Source organism: Hyperoodon ampullatus, assembly GCF_949752795.1.
Source record: "Hyperoodon ampullatus genome assembly, chromosome: 9".
Lineage (NCBI taxonomy): Eukaryota > Metazoa > Chordata > Mammalia > Artiodactyla > Ziphiidae > Hyperoodon > Hyperoodon ampullatus.
The window spans coordinates 80,694,242-80,714,064 of NC_136922.1; the positions used below are offsets into that span (position 1 = coordinate 80,694,242).

At 37.0% G+C, this 19,823-nt stretch overlaps 1 protein-coding gene across 20 annotated transcripts in view; it reads right to left on the reverse strand.

Moving 5' to 3' along the window:
- Positions 1 to 600: 600 nt before the first annotated feature.
- The window catches only part of CADPS2 (calcium dependent secretion activator 2), a gene marked incomplete at its 3' end in the record, with an annotated part of 487,123 nt that continues 467,900 nt past the window's right edge, over positions 601 to 19,823 (reverse strand). For 19 of the 20 annotated variants that reach the window (XM_079711385.1, XM_079711377.1, XM_079711381.1 and 16 more), the window contains 2 exons: positions 6,265 to 6,369; positions 601 to 774 (listed from right to left, as the gene is read on the reverse strand). In XM_079711385.1, the coding sequence (XP_079567511.1) occupies positions 601 to 774; positions 6,265 to 6,369 (279 nt within the window). Of the gene's footprint in view, positions 775 to 6,264; positions 6,370 to 19,027; positions 19,075 to 19,823 lie in introns of all 20 variants that reach the window. The other variant, XM_079711373.1, reaches the window with a different exon arrangement.

The following is a 19,823-nucleotide window of genomic DNA, read 5'->3' on the forward strand; positions in this document are numbered from 1 at the left end:
AGGAAAAAATGTTCAGAATGGAACAAGACACAAGCCCATTGGATAACCTAGTTTATATTTGGGTTCGGCGATCCTTAAGCCCAGGAAGACCAATTCAGAGTACTAAGAACCAAGGTTAAAGTTCTAACACACATCACAACAATGATAAATTAACTAGGAAACAAACCTTGCATGTAAATGATAAACTGTCAGGTACACACCATTTTAACAAGGGTACGTACAATAGAGCTGGCACAATGATGAGAAGTGGCTTATTCTCACAATGTCGTATCATGAGAAATACATATTTCACTTCACACAAGCGACGTGACTTTGATGTAACTACAGAAAAAAAAGTCGAATCTTCTTTAAAAAAAAAGGTTCATGTTCCAATCACGGAGCCAAAGATCATCATTTTAGATCAAGCTACACAAAAAAGGCTGATCTTCTTCAAAAAAATACTTGGCATTTTCTCTTTTAACTCTGCTTCAGGTTAACTTTTTAAAATGTAGAGTGAAATACAAGCATTTATATTTGGTCCAAGCAATCAATGTAATTACAAGGACAGGTACAAAATAAACAATGTCACGGCCCTCCTTCCTTCTGCAGAGCTCCATTTTATTAGCCTTCTTCTTCTTCGTCACTGTCTTTCATCGTGATGCCCTGAAGTCCTCCTCCTTCCGAAACAGAAGCTGTAGCCTCTTCTACTGTTAAACGTCTGTGCAGGGTGTCATAGGTCTTACTGTTCAGGGTGCCTTCCAACACACCCTGCAATCGGAAGTCCCTATAGGTTTTCTGGAGGAAGGAGAGAGAATTTGCTTAGATCCCTTATGGATTATATGTCTGGATGTATATGTGTATGTCTGAATGTATATATACTCAGTTGGCATTTCAGAAATGATCTTGGACAATTCACTAATGGATTCGGATTGTAGCTGCCCAGGCCAGTCATCCTGTTGGTGTAGGTTCTGGGGAGCAACTGAAATGAGAGACTTTTGATAGTGCTATTCAAACTAGAATCACTCTGAGTAGATCAAAATGTTGTGACTGTCAGGTGACACATGAGCTTTTTCCCCCCAAAATATTACTAATTGCACAGAATTTACTATTTGAATAACCTGTAACAAAGGTAAAATGATATGTACTTATGTACATTTTCAATATGAAGGAATTCTTAGTTTTTCAATCGAGGAGCCTTTATTTTAGTATTGAAAAATACATTACATTTTATAAAATGCATTAGGTTTTTGGGGGAGGTGTGTGGAGGGAAGAGGATTATCACTAAAAGAAGTTTGCATTTTCAGCATTTGTGAATTATAAAGTTTATTTATATGCACACTGGGTAAAAATTTGTGTACACCTAAATGTCTTCATGAATTTTGCCCTTCTGAAATTGCCTTGGAATGTAAAGTGTTAAATTCTGGCATTAAACTTCCATTGATGGGCTAATAAAACATATTTACTTTTTTTGGTGTGAAACAGTAAATTATTATTTGGTGTATTATATGTCAAAAATAGAGCAAATATCATGTTATTGTTTATACAGTGATTCTTAAAAACAAACAACAAAACTCTGATTTCTGTGGCTCTTAAGATATGTAACTTATAAAACTTTCCTTATTTTACTTTTCTCCTGAAATGAGACTTTCTTCACACATGAGTTTTTGATGACTAAACAAGGCTGGTATTTTATTATTGATTTTTAAAGTTGTAGAAAAAGTCTAGAGTTCGTTCAATGGGGAAACAAAGCACAAATGAAGATAGCTCATTCTGTAGAGGCACTTCTAAGGCCATTAAAATGCTAAATATCTTTAAAGATTTTTTTTTAACTGTCCTATGTTAGATTTAGAATGCTAAACAGCCAGATGTCAATGGACTGGCCCAAAGTATTAATACATATCAATGTGCCACTTTTTTGTTCTAAATGATTGCTAACAGTCACTTTTTGGGGGGTTTGCACTTAACAGATGAAAAAAGTCAAATAAAAAAAGGAATGTTGTACTTCCTGGCCCAAAATTACAACTCCAATAGCTGAAAATTAACATTAAGGGATGCCTGATTTCACTCAACACAATGAGAAGGAAAATATAATATTCAAAGAGCTCAGCTGAAGGTGCTTATCCACTTGAGGTAGGAAGTGCTGATGGATGGCATCCTAATCCCCTGGATATACACACCTGGTCTACAAACAGACTTCTGGGAAGGAACAGAACCATTACAAGGTAGTGGTGCCATTGGTGTTTTCACATTTTATCTTCCTGTCTTATATCGTCTGACTTATGCCCCAGGGTACCATTCAAGTTTCAGAAGTGATATTCACTGGTTATAAATAAAATGCATAAATAAAGTCCACCTCATGTCCAAAAAATAAACTGAATGGTGAGGAACACTATACTGTATCTGAGGTCAGTATCTCAACAGCAAGAAAATTTAGTGTTTTTTTCCTTAAATGACCCAAACTATTTCAATTTGATTATTTATTTATTTATTTATCTATTTATGGCTGTGTTGGGTCTTGGTGCTACGTGTGGGCTTTCTCTAGTTACGGTGAATGGGGGCTATTCTTTGTTGCAGTGCATGGGCTTCTTGTTGCGGTGGCTTCTCTCGTTGTGGAGCACGGGCTCTAGGCACGCAGGCTTCTGTAGTTGTGGCATGTAGGCTCAGTAGTTGCGGCGCACGGGCTTAGTTACTCCGCGGCACGTGGGATCTTTCCGGACCAGGGCTCGAACCCGTGTCCCCTGCACTGGCAGGCGGATTCTTAACCACTGTGTCACCAGGGTAGTCCTTTTAATTTGATTTTAATATTTTGTATTAAGACACATAAATCCCACCATCCTCATATTCTCTTTCTAAACCATTAAAGCTTATTATTACTAAGGTGGTACTTTCACATCAAAACATATGGTAATTTGCATCAGAACCCATGAAGTAACTCTGTAAGGTAAATTTTGTCTGGAAAAATCTAGTAACTAGTATGCATGGTATTACTACCATAGAGATTTCTGTTCAAGCCTCTAACACTCTGATAGATTAAAAATATATCAAGCATACAAAATATTCATCTACAGATAATACATCTGAAATAAAGTATTAGTGTTCCACTGACAATTATATACCAAGTTTGTGAGTCCCACTTTCTTATTTTATTGGAATGACTTTCCTTAGACTTAGCTTAATTATCAGTAAGTTGGCCAGGACAGAGTTGTATTGTGGATTTGCAGCCCTAAAGGCTTTCTAATTTGTATAAAATTAAGACTCTGCTTCCTTACTTTATTAGTAAGCAATAAGCAGTTAAGGGCACTGCAGGGCAGGTACCCTTGCAACCTCTCTCTTTCTCTCTTTTTAGAATTCATAACATGTTATTGACACTTAGAGATCCTCTGTGGCTGCCAAGAAGGTCTGCTTGGCTCTTACTTAAGACAAGTGCCTGCCGCAGGGTGCTGCTCACTTGTTGTCTTTTCTCCTAGTAAAAGAAGCAGCTCATTTATGTTAACCGCTTTTAAATGTCAAATGGCCTCTAGGGAGAACAGAAATCCATCAGCCATTTTGATTATTTGAGGATTCTATTTTCCCCTTCCCCAAATAAACCATTCTGATGTTTAAACTTTGTTAATTTCTTAGTCCTAAATCTTCTGTGAAAATCTTATTGCAATTCGTCTCTTCTTAGTGAGCAACTCAATGAATCAATTGGCGTCTAAGTGTCTTTGTGGGGCAAAGTTGGCTATCATATACATCTTGATGGCATCTGGGTCTCCGTGGGCACAGAAGAATGACAATGCTTCTAAGGACTAGGCTGCCAGAGTCCAGTAGCTCTCGGCTCCTGAGTAGAATGCACTACTCTGCTGTAACATGCAGGTCCAGTCTAAGTGACGTGGATGGAAGGAAAGCCTACTTGGGGCCTGCACAATTCTATACATGTGCTGTTTAATAGCTGCTTAAATTCATTGGAAAATGAACATTATAAACATAGCCATATAGGCTCTGAAGAGTGATGAATCTATGTATGAAATTGGTTAAAGTCTGCTTATATTCAAAGTAGAAAAAAACCAGTTAGAACACTGAATTAATTCATCCTAATTTTCATTGTGAAAATCATCACTTTTAGTTATTAAATAAAGCCCTATGAGTTGATTAAATGTATCAGCCCAAGAAAGTATTGGCTGAGTTTGGGGACCTGCCTGCGAAAAACAAAACATGGAAAGTCAAACATATACATGAAATTTAATTTCATATTTATCGGTCTTGACTGTTGGTAGCCATAATGAAGACTATATTAAAATAAGATAAACTGACTGGCTTAGAATACAATGGAAATGTCACCCATTAATGTCAACAAAATTATTAATCATTTTTTCTGCTAAAATATTCACTGGTGCCTGAACTGTTATGACTGTGAATATGAGAAGAGGAATAACTTTGAAATAAACAGATGATGGGCTAATAAAAAATGGAGATTCTTATTATAAAAACAAAGAAAGAGCTTACCAACCTATCAACTAATACCAATCAGCCGAGTATGTAATTTCTGACATCCTGAACACAGTAGACATTAGCTTGAAAATATGGCTGATCCTAAGCGGAACAAGCTAATCCCAATATTAGTCACAGTATAGACTGCAATCTTAACACGTACACATATTTAGAAGGTAAACACAGATTATTCTGATTCTCTTTTACGAAAAACAAACTTCAGTTGAAAGCTCTCCAAGTGACATTTATAGAAACAAGGAAGAATCCATGGCGGAACTAAAGCAAACATGAACGTATCATAATGTGTTTTCAGTTTCTTTGTAAAATAAATAACACCTGGTAAAAAGTGTTCTAGATCAAAGGTAGTCTGTCAATTGAAATGTAATGTTTTAGTGTATTAAAATTAGTCGGTGACTAATTTTACTTGTTATTTATGACTAATCATGATTGCTATTACTGTGACATTATAGGTCCGGTTCTATGTTCCAGTAGATTTGCCAATTTCTGACTTTAGAACTTTCCTCTTGGTGGATCTTTCTATAACCTATGTGTCTGTGGCACAAAAGAATTCATATTCTAATGAGACTGCAGGAACCAAGAGAATGGTGGAAAATATTTTAATGTGGATAAAACTTTTAATGACGTGACACAGTGGTTCTTCTCAAACTTTACCTCTATCAGAATCCTCTGGAGGGCTTGTTCATGTACAGATGGCCAGGCCCCACTCTCAGACGCTCTGACTTAGTAAGTCTGGTGTGGAGCCGAAGAATTTGCATGTCTAACAAGTTCCCAGGTGATGTTGATAATGTTATATCAGGAATGACACTGTGAGAACCACTGTGTATGTGTGTGTGTGTGTACATATACACACATACACACAAATATACACATATACATATATATGTACGTGCAAATATACATATACACATATACAGGCACACACACATATATATAAATACATCAATGGTATATGTATACCATTTAATAAATGGTACTAGAATGGAAGTAAAAGTCACCTATTTAAAGGAACAGCTGATTCACAAGAGCTTAGAGTTATGTTTTTTGCCATAATGTAGAATTTGTCTCAATTTTAAGAAAAAGTTATACCTGTGGTAAATTTTGTATTTCCACTGGAATTTATAAGGTGTGAAAAATCATGTTGAATAATATATTACTTTAAAGCCCCTACTCACTCAATATAACATGCACGTGATTACATTTCCTCTTGAAAAGCAGAAGTCAAAATGGCCTCATTGAACTGATATAACATCTGTTAGTGGTTATGGATGGTCCCCGACACTCATACTGATCATCTCTTACATATAAGAAGGGGCATGCTTCCAAAAGAATTCAGGCAGTGACAGTGTTTTACTTTCATATCAGGATAGAACAAAATAAAGGAGACTCTCCTTATCCTAGGGGCAAATATAATTCAAAAGTCCTCATAATAATATATTAATAAATATGAAGGACATATATTAGGAGAAAACATTTCTATACCTAAGACAATTAATACAAAATTATTGTGGACCTACTACATTCAGGTAAATGTGCTAGGGGCTTTATGTATATATTATCTTCAAATATGATTACTTGATAACAAAATACTTTTAATTTATTAATGCAAAAATGATAAATGTATGTTTATTTAGTAATCTAACTGAAAATGGAATAAACAGCAGCACATCATTGCTGAAAGTGATGTTTTTAAAGTACTTACATCCACTCAGGTATATTAAATACGATTTTCTTATATGTCAATATCTTGCCATTATAGCTTGCTGGGCAATTCACATCTAAACACATTTTGTTTACCTTCACAATCTTGATTAGTGTCTTCAGTTGGTAAATATGAAGCTGAAGGTCTAATCTATCAGCCAGCCACACACAAATGACTTTCATGGAATTGCTGTACCATTGCTGGAAAGAAGGATGGGGGCGGGGGGTGGGGAAGAAAACAGAAAAGAAAACAACCTCTGCAGTATTCATTTAACAGATTCGGTAATGAGGGGGTAATGAAACACTCTGAAATGACCACAGATCAGCACTTGAAGTCAATAATGCTATAATTTCCTGTTAACAGAATTGTATGTTTTGCTAGAAAACCTGCTAAGTTGACCTAGGCTGTTCTTTATACGAATTAACATTACAGTCTTTTAGCTGTAACATATTCATGGGAAACAGTGTTTTTGCACTTGCAGCCTAGCGGCCTGCTTTGTAATTTGTAGGTAACAATGGGTACTAAATACATGTTATGGGACTGAATGGACTGCCAAGCAGCAGGAAAAAAACAGGTAAATTATTTTCAAACGGAAATTTCCCATTAGCCTGTATGTTATGTAAAAATCAGAGTAGATGCCATCATGCATGTAGGCAATACCTAGGAATAGCATTTTAAAGGAGGGATGGCAAAAAACATCCACAGTTTACTAACCTCTAATCCCCAATCACACCTTTATCTACTATCGGTTGTTAAGTATTTGCCAAGATGGTCTAAAACCACCTAAAATAAAGATTTCAGATCTTAGGAAGGAACATTATCAGGATGGAATTCTTGTGTCTTATAAGAATCACAAAAACAGATGTCAGTTGACCAAATTATAAAAGAAAACAATCTGTTTCATTTTGCAAGCGGTTTTGGAGGGTTCATATTTTCTCTCTGTTTATTATAACTCTCTTGGTGGGAAAATTGACATTCTTCTCTAATGCACTTTCCTGCTCCTATATAATGCCTGTGAGTATAGAAAAAGAAGAAATTTTGTTCCTATTTTCAAAAAAGGGCCATCTGCCATTAGTGATGGCATTTTAAGGGATTCAGTACTTACACGCCAGAGCCAGGTTTAGGTAATACTGTAAGAAAATAATGCTACTCATTCAGATAACCGTGAGAAATATCAATGTCCACGCAGCATTTAGGAAATGACAAAAGAGTTTTTGAAAGAGAAGGTATTTTGTGCTTGCTGTGTACACACAGTGACACTACAGATCACATATGTACGTGCATATATTCTTAGGTATTCAAACACAGAAAAAAATCTTAAAAGATATTTTTCTTCCATAATAAAGCAGTAAATACAAATTTCTAAAAGAAATCTCAAGTGATACAAGTAAGTCTGAAATTCACCTGGACTTGTATTTACTAACATTGTTCTAATAAAATTTAGTATAAGGAATGGTAGTTTAAGCATAATATAAAAATGAATTAGTTTAACATTTCATCAGACTTATTTCTATTAATTTGTTGGCATACTGGACACACATGCATAAAATGAGATAAGCTAATGAAAATGAATAACTGATTTACTGAATACTGTGATATTAAATGGATGAATGAACATTCAAGTTTTTAAAATGTGAGATGGGCTATGGTTGTTAAAAAAATATATTATTCATGTACCCAGTTTTGCTTTTTCCTAATGATTACTTTCCTAATTTTCAGGACATGTAAAAGTATCAGAAATGAGTTTTATAAAATGAGATACTCCTAAATTCTTAAAAAATAAACTGCTAAAATATTCAGTACTTCAGCTGACATATTAAATCTTAATAGGTTAGTATCTGGTATTTAAATTCTATACTTCCTTATTTCAAGTTATAGCCTCAACTACTTGAGTTCTATTTTAATGTAAGTAAACACTCATAGGTATTGGTGATATTGAATATGAGTATACTGAATTAAAACCCTCACCCCCAGCCCACCCTCCAAGTAACTTGAAAACTAAAATGTAGTCATAATGGTTATGACTCTTAAATTATAGTGCTTCTTCAAGGAATAATTTTTTTTTAGTTGGGGGGACAAAATATGATATATTGTACAAAGTTTATAACATACAAGTTAATCAGGCTGTGAGACTGTAAAGTTACTATGTATATGGTAAGCTGCATGAATTTGAGGCAAATGAAAATGCTTTCTTAAAATTACTCCATATGCATTTTATGTTCTTGAAAAATCCTTAGGTAATTTAAAATTAATGTAACTTCATTTTTCCATTACATATGAGTGATACTTATGATTAAGTGATAACTGAAAGGACATCTAACATAACACAGAAATTTATTATTAATATAACTTCTTTAACACAATGCCAAAATTATAATTTTAAAGAAGAATAATTTGGGAATAAAATGATCTAAAGTTAACTATAAAGACAGAGAAAAAGAACTAATGTTAATAAAGTGCTTAAGCTACTTCATCATCATCTTACTTTAAAGGCAAACAAATTAATCTACAAGGAACACTCTATAAGAAAAATTATTCCATCTGCTAATCATGCATATTTTTTGGTTCCAAAGTCAAAGCATTTTGAAGAATTTCAGCTAAATCAAGCAAATGATGAAGAGAAATCAATAGCTTAGCTTAGAGTTTATGTTGCTATGAAGAATAAGCTAACAAACAAACAAAAAACCTTACTAGGACTGCTTCTTTCTTATATATGGTGAAACACACACACACACACACACACACACACACACACACACACACACACACACACACACACACACACACACACACACACACACACACACACACACACACACACACACACACACACACACACACACACACACACACACACACACACCCAAACAGACAAAACCACCAAACAGAAATCACTAGCATTTTCCTATTTCTGGTGTTGGAATGGTTATGTTCTTCTGGGTGGAGGACCATAGATTCCATTTTTTTCATCTTGAGAAACAAGTCAAAGGTAAGGTAGCGTCATTCCCCCCACCCCACCAAACCAAACCACCCTCCAAAGCAAAGAAAAAAAATTTTGAAAGGGGTGAGTGTGCAGTGAAGTGTGACTGTTAGAAAATGTGCTTTCATTTTGGAAAAGTTAATTTTATAAAGCAACTTGTTTGACTATTCACTTTTCCTTTCAGGGGATGACAACGAAGGGGCGCTGGAGCTTGCACTCAAGTCGTGGGTATGGCATTACTGCTTTATTCCCTGCTTGGTCTACTTAAGAATAAAGCAGTTAGTGTATATTCTACACTTTTTTCTCCATCAATCCATGCCAGCAGCCTACCACTTTAACAAAATATATGTTTTTTTCTTCTTTTTTGTGGTTCATTCAACTCCTGTAAGGGCATGCCTTACTCACTTCATTTTCTTGAGATATCTCTTTTAAAGCAAAAAGAAAAGAAAAGGAAAGGCTAGGGTTGACTCTGTGAGACCCCTGTATTTATTCACACTTATTGTGCATGACTGTAGACTGGTAAATCATATTAGCAGCCCGTCTCCCCATCAAGCTGCTACTTGCTTTCCAGCCCTGGGAAGGTTCAACAAATCAACAGGAGCACGGAAAACAGAACATCAGTCTAATCTAGTGTTTAAGGTGAAGTTTTCAAACCCAATCTAAGAAGATCTTTAGAGCAAGCAACAAGCTGAAGGGCTCAGAAGGTGGTATTGACAATGAAAGAGTGTTGAAATATTGAGAAGCGCAGCACTTGTGCATTTTTAATAACAAGAGGGTCAACAAGGACACAGCTCCCTCAGTGCCAGGAGTTGCCACTGACTATGGAAATTGCCACACCAGGGCTATAAACGCTTGCAGTTCATCAGCTTTCTTAAACAGTTCATCAGCTTTCTTAAACACCCTGAACCCCCTCAGTGGACCTTTAGTCTTGAATTAACAAACGAAAGCAATGAAAGAGGGTGCATTCTGAATGGCTGGCATTGATCCCCAACTGTGTCAGCACTGCTACAGGCCCTGAAAAACTCTCTCCATTGTCAATAGAAATTGACAAACCTCCTCTCTTAAATAGTGCAGCTGAGCCGGGCGGGATCCACGCAGCTGTAAAGGGCTCTGCTCTTGGGGCCGGGGAGCACTAACAATGGAACAAGCATGAGCTCTTTGTCAGTCCCAGACTCGGCAATTTTCTAACAAGGATTAAAGTTGTTTCTCGGCAGTGCTGGTGAAAAGAGATTTAGCAACATACCGTGCTTTCTTCATGCAAGTTAAAGAGAAGTAGTTAAGGAATTTCATTATTCTGTTGACTAGTGGAAATACAAAACAAATATATTACATATGCACGGCTCCCTTTGCTGCCTAATTTATAACATTTTGAGGAGGATTCAATTAAATATAACACTTACTGCGTGGAAACAGGCGCTTCGCTTTTATTTTGGAAGTTTTATTTTTTAAAAAGCCCAGCTGCTTGCCACCTGGAATGAGGTCTCAATACATACTAATGCACAATGTCTTCAGACCTTCTGGGGCTGATATTCCTAAATCTGAATCACAGGACCACATAGGGTTCATATATTGTGGCTGCTTCAAGCAAATGATTTCTGTCAGAATGTGGCTTCTGATGATGATGGCGGGGTAAAAATAGTTGCTTTGCTGGGGAACAAATCTGTGATATATTTTCTGCTTAAGTGTTTAGCTTTTTATGATTATGAACTTGGTACAACTAGCTGATATATTTTCATTCTTCTCCAGCTAGGCTCGTCTCAATAGGTGAACAATGAAAAAAAAAAAAAAAACCCCAACACTTTTTAGTGCCCCCAGATATGAAATGGCTACATTTCCACAGTATGTGTGCATTTCTTCATTTATTTCAAGGGAAGCTGATAGTTTTACCAGAGTCAAGTCATCGTGTTGAAATGACATACCATCTAGAAAATCTCGTCTTAGGAAATATGTGCCTTTTAAATGTTAAGTTTAATTGGATAAAAGAATAATAGTTTTGAAAAGCTTGATAAATATAAAGCATCCTTTAGGATCATTTCATGGCTTTAGAGGGCAACAAATTATTTAGAAATGTTAATGCCCTACAGTTTCACCAGTACATTAAAAAGTAAATAGAAATGTTTCTTTATACATGGAGTGTTCCTTTTGTCAATAGTACATCTGTTTAATATAACTAAATTCGTGGTCACTTCCCATTTCTAGGCACTAAAATGCATATATTAATATTAACGGTACATTTGATATAATAATACCAACATTTCCACCCTCTTTTCAAGCTAACCCACTGAAATGATTATATTTGGTTCCACAAAACAGACCCTCAAAACACAAGCATTTAGGGCTTCCCTGGTGGTGCAGTGGTTGAGAGTCCGCCTGCCAACGCAGGGGACACGGGTTCGTGCCCCAGTCTGGGAAGATCCCACATGCCGCGGAGCAGCTGGGCCCGTGAGCCATGGCCGCTGAGCCTGCGCACCCGGAGCCTGTGCTCCGCAGCGGGAGAGGCCACAACGGTGAGAGGCCCACGTACCGCAAAACACACACACACACAAAAAAAACACAAGCATTTTGAAAGTTTTAAGTGTGCATTTTGTGTTGGCTTGGAATAGGATTAAAGGCTATATTTAAGGAAAACTGAAACCAGTCTATTAGGTTAAGAATACAGGAAGTGTTCAACCCAACCTACATCTATCAACCAGCTAGCCCCGGAGGTGCGCAGGAGGAGGGAAACAGAGACTCGCATCTGGACGTGGAGGCTGAGGGCTGGCCGTGAACGCACCAGAGAAGAACATCAACACAGAAGCTGCAGGGGCCGCAGTGCCGACCCCTGTGATGCGACTATTTGCTTGACTGAGCCTATCACTTGCTTTCTCTATGCCTCAGTTTTCTCATCTGTGATATGACGGACAGATTATATGAGCTAGCTTTAAAATAAGACTTTTATGCTCTCCAGAAATACTATGAGATTAGATTTGACTGTCAAAGGAAGGGGCATGATTAGAAGCAATATAGCTTGTGATTCTCCTAAAAGAAGGGAAAAGCCAATTGTTTTTTTTAAATGCTACATAAATATAGCTTTGTTCATCCAAGTCTAGGATTCCAGAAGTTTCATCTGGCCTTTTAATGAAGTACAGACATATAAAAATGAAATAATAAAGTATAATGAGGAATAAATGAAATTTATTAAGAACTGTGAAGTATTATTATGATTTTATAATAACAAATAATGTTATATACAATATATTATATTGTATATAACAATAATACTCTGATTATAAAGGCATTTGATGTTTTTAAAAAATCCTCCATGGGAAGTTCAAGTGCATCAGTTAAATTTTCATTTGATTCTTAAAACAACCTTGATGAAGTGGTTATTATTCCTATTTTGCATGGAAACTGAGCTCACGTAGCTAGAAAACTGAGTTTAGATTAAGCAATTTACTTATTTAAGTTTATGTAAGTGGCAAGGTTAAGATTCATCTTATATCTATGCTCCAGAGTCCGTGCTCATGACTACTAGGTTATTCCATTTCCTTCTATGAAACAGTCTGTTCCATCAATGAAGTCTCTGATTTTTTAAGAGTAGTTTGATGCTTGTAGCAAACAACTAAGAAAACAACTCTACCATTCCTGGTGGTCCCTGACAGTTATCATAACACAGGATTGTGAAGTAATACAGGAGATGCTTGTTGTTTCAAAGAAGTCCATCACATTTTCTTGCAAGTTACTGTAATCTGCATTTCCAAAGATATCTGTACACCTGATAATGTAATTACATAATGTAATAAATTTTTGGAAGAACTACACTCTGTTAGGGTAACCAACCAAATGGTTCTTGTGCTATGCATTTCCCACGTATTTCCTTCTTAAGTTGTGTTAAAGTGCCATATACCCTAATGCTTAGGAATACTGGGAAGAATTTTTTTTTCACTGCAACAAAACAAAGCAATGTGGAAAGAAGATCCTTAGTTCATTCATGAGGGGACTCGATCTATATGTGCAGTTTTCTTCATCTTCTTTTTTTTAACATACAGAACAGAGAAGAACTTGATTCATGCTTTTTTCCTTCCATATTCAATAAACTCATGTTCAGGGCGATTTTCATTTCTTATCTCTATGAGGAAGTCTGCAAAGGAGAGTTCATGAGCACTATGATGTCTGTTAAGAAAGGGAAAATGTAAAAAGTACTAACATGGGAGGTTTGGCATATAGTAGGTACCTAATAAATGCTTGTTGAATGCTGAAAAATCTTTCCCGCTCTTTTAGTTCAGTACTTTTTTTCCCCATTCCTTTTTTCTTAAAAAATGCATGAATATAATAACCAAGACACTTCCAAGATGCATTCAATCCTCTTCTGTTATAAAATAGGATAAGTTACATAACAGGGTAAGTTCCACAAATGGGGGGTTGCAAAAGCTCTTTTCCACTCACTACTATTTCATTAACCCCAAATTTCCTTTCTTCCAAAATATCCTGAAAGTAATATTATTAAACTAGCCTACCTATTCTCACACTAGACAAAGAGCATTAAAATCAATACTATTCTTCAAATTCATTATCATCAAGTAGGCAAGTGCCTTTGTAAATTTATTCTGTGGTTCTTTCCCTGGTGCTAAAAAGATTAGTGATTACAAAGTGAAACTTTCACATCATCAGTTGTTCCCCCTCTCGCCTACTTATTGACAAATGATGGAACGCATACTGGTTTGGCTAATCTTTTGACTAATCGATGGTTTGGTTGAACTCAGTGGTCAACCCAGTTATAATGGTGTGTGCACCAGTTTGGGGTGCAGACATAGACTATGAAAGATTTATTTGGGCATGTGACCTGTTCATCTGGTCGAATGACTCATCTTAAGTACTATATATAAAAGTTTGGTCGATATTTCATTTAAATCAATAATGTAGGATCTGGATAAAAATAAATTAGACTATTAAATGGTACAAGTTTGAGATAAAAACCTAGGTCTGAGAATTAATGGTTAGCAAGTCTTTCTGCTTCAGTTTCCTTATAAAAAATAGGGAACAATTATTCCAAAGTTCCTTTTCCAGAGTGTTGTAGGGACTGGGATAAATAGCTACCTTCCGGTCTCTGACTCATGGCGTACTCCCACAGGACCTGAATGACCTGCTGAACTGCTAGATGTTGGGTTTCTCTATATCTATGGTTTTTGGGCATGCCAATCCCTTTGTCTGGACTTTTATTCCCATGTACATTTCATTGGCCAGATTCACGTTGACCTTTAAGACTCAGTTCAACTATCATTTCTGCTATGAAGCCAACACTATCTCTTACCAGGTAGACTTAGATGCTCCTGTATTTCCTGCTCCTAGAACTCTGTACAGGTGTCTATAAAAATACTGCACAATGTGCCCTGTGTCTGCCTCAGCAGGCTGTGAGTATCCATAAGGCAGACACCAAGTCTTTTCATTGATAGCTTGAGCCCTTAGCAGAATGTCTGGCACATGACATGCATTACATAATTGTTGAAGGACTGAAGGCTTTTAAATATTTGGAAACATAAACTGTTACGTATATAATAGTGGCAGGGCAGCTTTTCAACAGAAAAAAGATAAAAGAATATCAGAGCCAGAGGAACTGTTGACTTGAATTACACGTTTCATTAATAGCAAAATAATTTAATGCATGCTAAAGTTGTAGACATCATCAAAAAGTAAACAACTGCATCTGGCTAAAGAAATTTAACATAGAACTGAAAATGTGACAGTCTAATTTCATTTTAAGTGATGAATTAAGTAAAGGAGAAAGTACTGTAAACTAACAAACCCCCATGCCTATGTACATATATGAGTGTCCACATATATACTCTTATACACAAAGATATGATAACATTATGTGCTCAGAGGTTGATGTGCTCAGCTCCCGGATTGGCCCTCAAGAGTCTGTCACGCATGCAGTGAGCTGCCCCTCCAGCATATGCTCAGGGCTAGTGGTAGCTATTCCTGGGGGGTATCTGAGGCTGTGGGGCATATCTGGTGTATGGCTGGCAGCGCTGCCTGTGCATTTACACCAAGAAGTGACATGTCCTGGGTGCTTTCAATGCTTGTTGGCTTTGTGAGAGGTGTTAAAAAAAAAAAGTGAGAAACATCATTGGTGTGGCACTATTGACTTGAGTCTGAGGGAACATGAGAGCTCTCCTGGGAGCTGGTATAAGCCTGGCTTTTGAGCAACGAACCCATGAAGGGTAGAGAGGGAGAGCGTGCCCTTGTTGTACTGTCATGGCATTTGATATTGCAGGCACTAGAGCTAGGTACAACCCTTGCACTGGCCCTAAATTCTGGCAAGTTTCCAATCATCCACTTGCAACAGAGAGAAATAAATAAACGTCATATTTAGACAATCACTATCATCTATTTTGAAAGGGTACTAAATTTTAATTCTCCATAGTACATCCATTTGGAAAAAATCTATTAATGTCTATTCAATAGGTGAAAATATGAAATATTTTAATGTTGAAATTAACAACTTTTTCAGAAGACCCACTTGGCCGTATGAATGTAAGCTCCCTTAGGGCAGGAACTTGGTGTATCTTATCTAACATTGCATTCCCAGCCTCTAGCAGTGTGTGGCCTCTAGAAAATAAATACTGGTTGTATGAATAAATAATAAGAGGGGTTTTGATTTCCTATTTTAATTAGAATCCTACCGAGTCATTGTGACAGAGATACCCAACTATGTGGGAGGAAACAAATGCCTAACGTTTTTTTTTCTTTTTTTGGCCGCACAGCATGTGGGATCTTAGTTTCCCAACCAGGGATTGAACCAGTGCCCCCTGCAGTGGAAGTGCAGAGTCTTAACCACTGGACCAACAGGGAAGTCCCAATGCCTAACCTTTTAATCCCAACATTCATCACCATCCCTTGCACATCCTATTTGAAGGGTGAATTGGATTTGTTTTCTAGATCTTATGCATCCAAAACGTCACATGAATGACCATCCTACATCTATAAACATATACATTTTTAACTGTATAACATAGGCAGTAAGAGGAAAGTCAACAAGAAATATGGGGAGTATATGGGATCAAATTTATAAGGAACAGTAGAGCAAAAGTATGGGAAAGTTATCCATGAGAATGCATAAATAGGAATATGCCTTGAAAAAAATCTTGTTCAGCCACATTCAAATACTGCGTCCTATTCCTGACTCTAAACCCTAAGCATGACCGAGAACATTTTGAGAAGTTTCAAAGGACAGCCACAAAGATGATTAAAGGGCTAGAAAAGGGGCCTATGAAGAGAAGTTTAGCAAATAGGGATTATTTATCCTGGAGCAGACAAGTATGACAGGTGCCTTAATAACAGTCTTTATATATAGGAAGGATTATTCCCTAGAGATGCTGGCTACCTGCTTTTTGTTCTCCATTGAGAGGAAAAAGGGAAATGGGTTTTAAAAAACAGCATGAAGAATTTTGGTGACGTAGGGGTTAGAACTTGCTTTATTTCAAACAAAACATTTTGCCCATATTAAGAGAGCAAAATTTAGATGGTCTCTTAATTAGGGCTGGGCTGAGATCAAGAAATTGAGGGCTCTCTGGAGTTTAGGTATTTATAAGTACCTGTGAAAATTGTTCTTTTATAGAGTTTCCTTTCAATGCATTCAGTAAACACATGGTTTTGCCACAGTGATGCTGATTTACTACGATAGCCGTTTCCTTACATGGATTTTTTTTTTTTTTTGTAGTTGGACGTAGTCAATAGTGGCAATCTGGCTGCCACTGCTGCGCTCACTTGTGAATGGCACTGACCATGTAGATGGGGCTGCATGGAAAACTTGCAGAGGGAGTGTCTGACGGAGGAGGAGTTCAAAAGGCTACCACAGAAAATGGCTTTAAAGCCATGTGTCATTTGCTTATGAAGTTAGGTCTGAAGAGAAGAACAGTAGCTATCATTTCTATGAAAACATCACACTGGTCAACTGAAAGAGATGCTGGTCTCAGGGGAGTCCTGGGTATTTTCTTTTTCTTTTTTTTTTTTTTTTTTTTTTTTTGCGGTACGCGAGCCTCTCACTGTCGTGGCCTCTCCCGTTGCGGAGCACAGGCTCCGGACGCACAGGCTCAGCAGCCATGGCTCACGGGCCCAGCCGCTCCGCGGCATGTGGGATCTTCCCGGACCGGGGCACGAACCCATGCCCCCTGCATCGGCAGGCGGACTCTCAACCACTGCGCCACCAGGGAAGCACTGGGTATTTTCATTAATAAGTCACTGGTTGCCAGATGCAAGCATGCAAACCACCGAGGAAAAGCCAGGCTCTGTGTGGAGAAGTCAGAGTTTTCAGACCATATGACATGTGAAGGCAGCATGAAATCAATACTAAATAACTTTTGAAATGCTCAACATGTTGCTTGTAATTATTTCAACTATCTTTGATAAAATCAGGAGGGAGAATTTTCTTATTTCCTCCATGGCTATTAAGTCACTGTTACCGGCTTGGGTGAATGAAGGCAAATGCATACTTATGCGTTCAGTGTTAAGAAAAATTTCTCGATGAAAATGCAAGTTTTGACATTTTCCATTCATCGGAGAGAGTTTTACCATTGCTAAGAGATTTTAGGTGATCAACCACAATTTTTTTTTTCCTATTCAAACAAAAACCTCGGATCAGTTCACATGTGAGTTTTTTTTTGTTTTTTAAATTCTGAGCACAATTAAAGGTGAGTTAAGGCTCTGGTGGAAATCTAAAGAGCATCAGCAAATCTGAGCACTGCTCAGCTTTTGAATTGCTTTTCTACTTCTCAGTTCTTTTAAATGGTTTTCTATGGCAGGAACATTTTTCTTAATTAGTCACAGCTAATTAGTGTTCGGGCATAGACAAGTAATCAGAAATGTCAGAGCTGCAAGGCTACATCTCCCTAATCCTTTGATAATAATTTAGCCTCCTGGGAGGGCCCCAAGCTGCGGTAAGTAGTGACTGACAATAAGGCAAAATTAGGTGGGCAGCAGACCATTAGGATAGAAAAATAAAAAGCACTACCCGGTCCCGCTGAGCACCATCAGGCAACTAACTGCACTGCCAGATGAGGTGCCTGTTTAAGCCTGTGTTGTTAATTAGCTGATTCTACCAGACCTGCCACATATGTCCAGGTGCCTCATGCAAAGATGTGTATTTCTGGGCAAGTGCCAAATGACAATTGTGTCCCGTGATCACATTTCAAGAATCTAAGGAAGAAGTCCACATATTTCTGGAAGATTCTTTTGAATTATTAAAGAAATAAGATCAACAAGCTACAATACATTTTCTTGTTGAGTTTCTTTTAGGCAATTAGGCACGCTTATCTCAAGTTTCTCAGGTCTTAATTCACCAACAGCTTAGATTCAAATGAGGGCCTTTGGCCGCAGAGCCGCGTCTGGACTTGCCAAAGCTATTTTGGCACACACCGTACATCAAAAGTAGATCCTTTCATAAACCCTTACACTTACAAATGATAACATGAAAATAAGGATTATTAACTAAAATGAACGAGACAGCTGTAATTTGAGAGCAGAGGTTTTGAAGAGAAACAAACTTTGAGGGGAAAAAAGAAAACAGCTAAGGAGCAAGCTCTGTATGGCATTTACTGAGGCAGACATGACCATATACAGAACAAGTCTGACTACAACTGTCTTAAAAGACGTCACACAACTTCAATGGGAGTCTGAATACTGTGGGTAAAACAAAGCAGGAATATATATAATGAAAATAAAAAACACCACCTGGAAAACAATGTGTTAAAGCAGCTAAATAAGACATTGTTCAAATGTAGGAGATGTGAGATGCCGGTCCTATAACACAAGTAAGAAACAGATAGTTGAACTTCTTATCTACCTTTAGTGCACAGTGTGGCCCAGGGTACACGACCTAACAGTGGGTAGAAATAAATGATCTCAAATAGTCTCAAGTACATCACAGAGCTTCTATCATCCATCTTTTCTAGTGATGGAAAAGGAAAAGAATGGAATGACATGAGAGTGATGGTGACATTTAATTTTGAGTGTTCATAGGGAAATCATGATTGGGCATAATGTACCAAAGTTAATGCCTTATATTTGACTTCTTTTTACATAGGGACAAAACCAAAAAGAAAATACTCTGTAACAGGAAGCTATACTGATTTAGGCAGGTATATAACAAATTGCTCGACATTTGAAAGTGGAAGATCATTGAAAAGAGGAAAAGTGCTATTTTTAAATCAACATTCACATATAAGAGAATATATCTATAATATCATGGAATGATAAGAAATGCAAGAAGGCAAAGAAGTGTTCTTAATGGGTCTTAACGGGTTCCAGCCTGCATTTCTAATAATGAGGTTGATTACATACACAAAGAAATTCATCCAAGGAATATGACTGAAAAAGTAGATGGTCAGTTCTAAATATATCCTACTATCTCGCAGCCATTCTTACTCATGTCCTGTTGATTTCATGTATTCTCGGGAAACCAACATGATAAATTTAATTTTTAAATAAGTTAAAGTAGTGTCAGTCTTACTGAGGACGAATAAATTCTCAAATCAAAAATTTGGGCATTGGTGTGAAACAGTTAACTCAAAAATTCTGAGCATTTCCCGCCTTTTTCTTATTTGGGAGTCCAGAGAAAAACAAGAGCATAGAAGTGCAAAATTAGTTTTATTTTGAAAAGCATATTCACTTGCAATAGGTCGATTTTACTTAAAATGT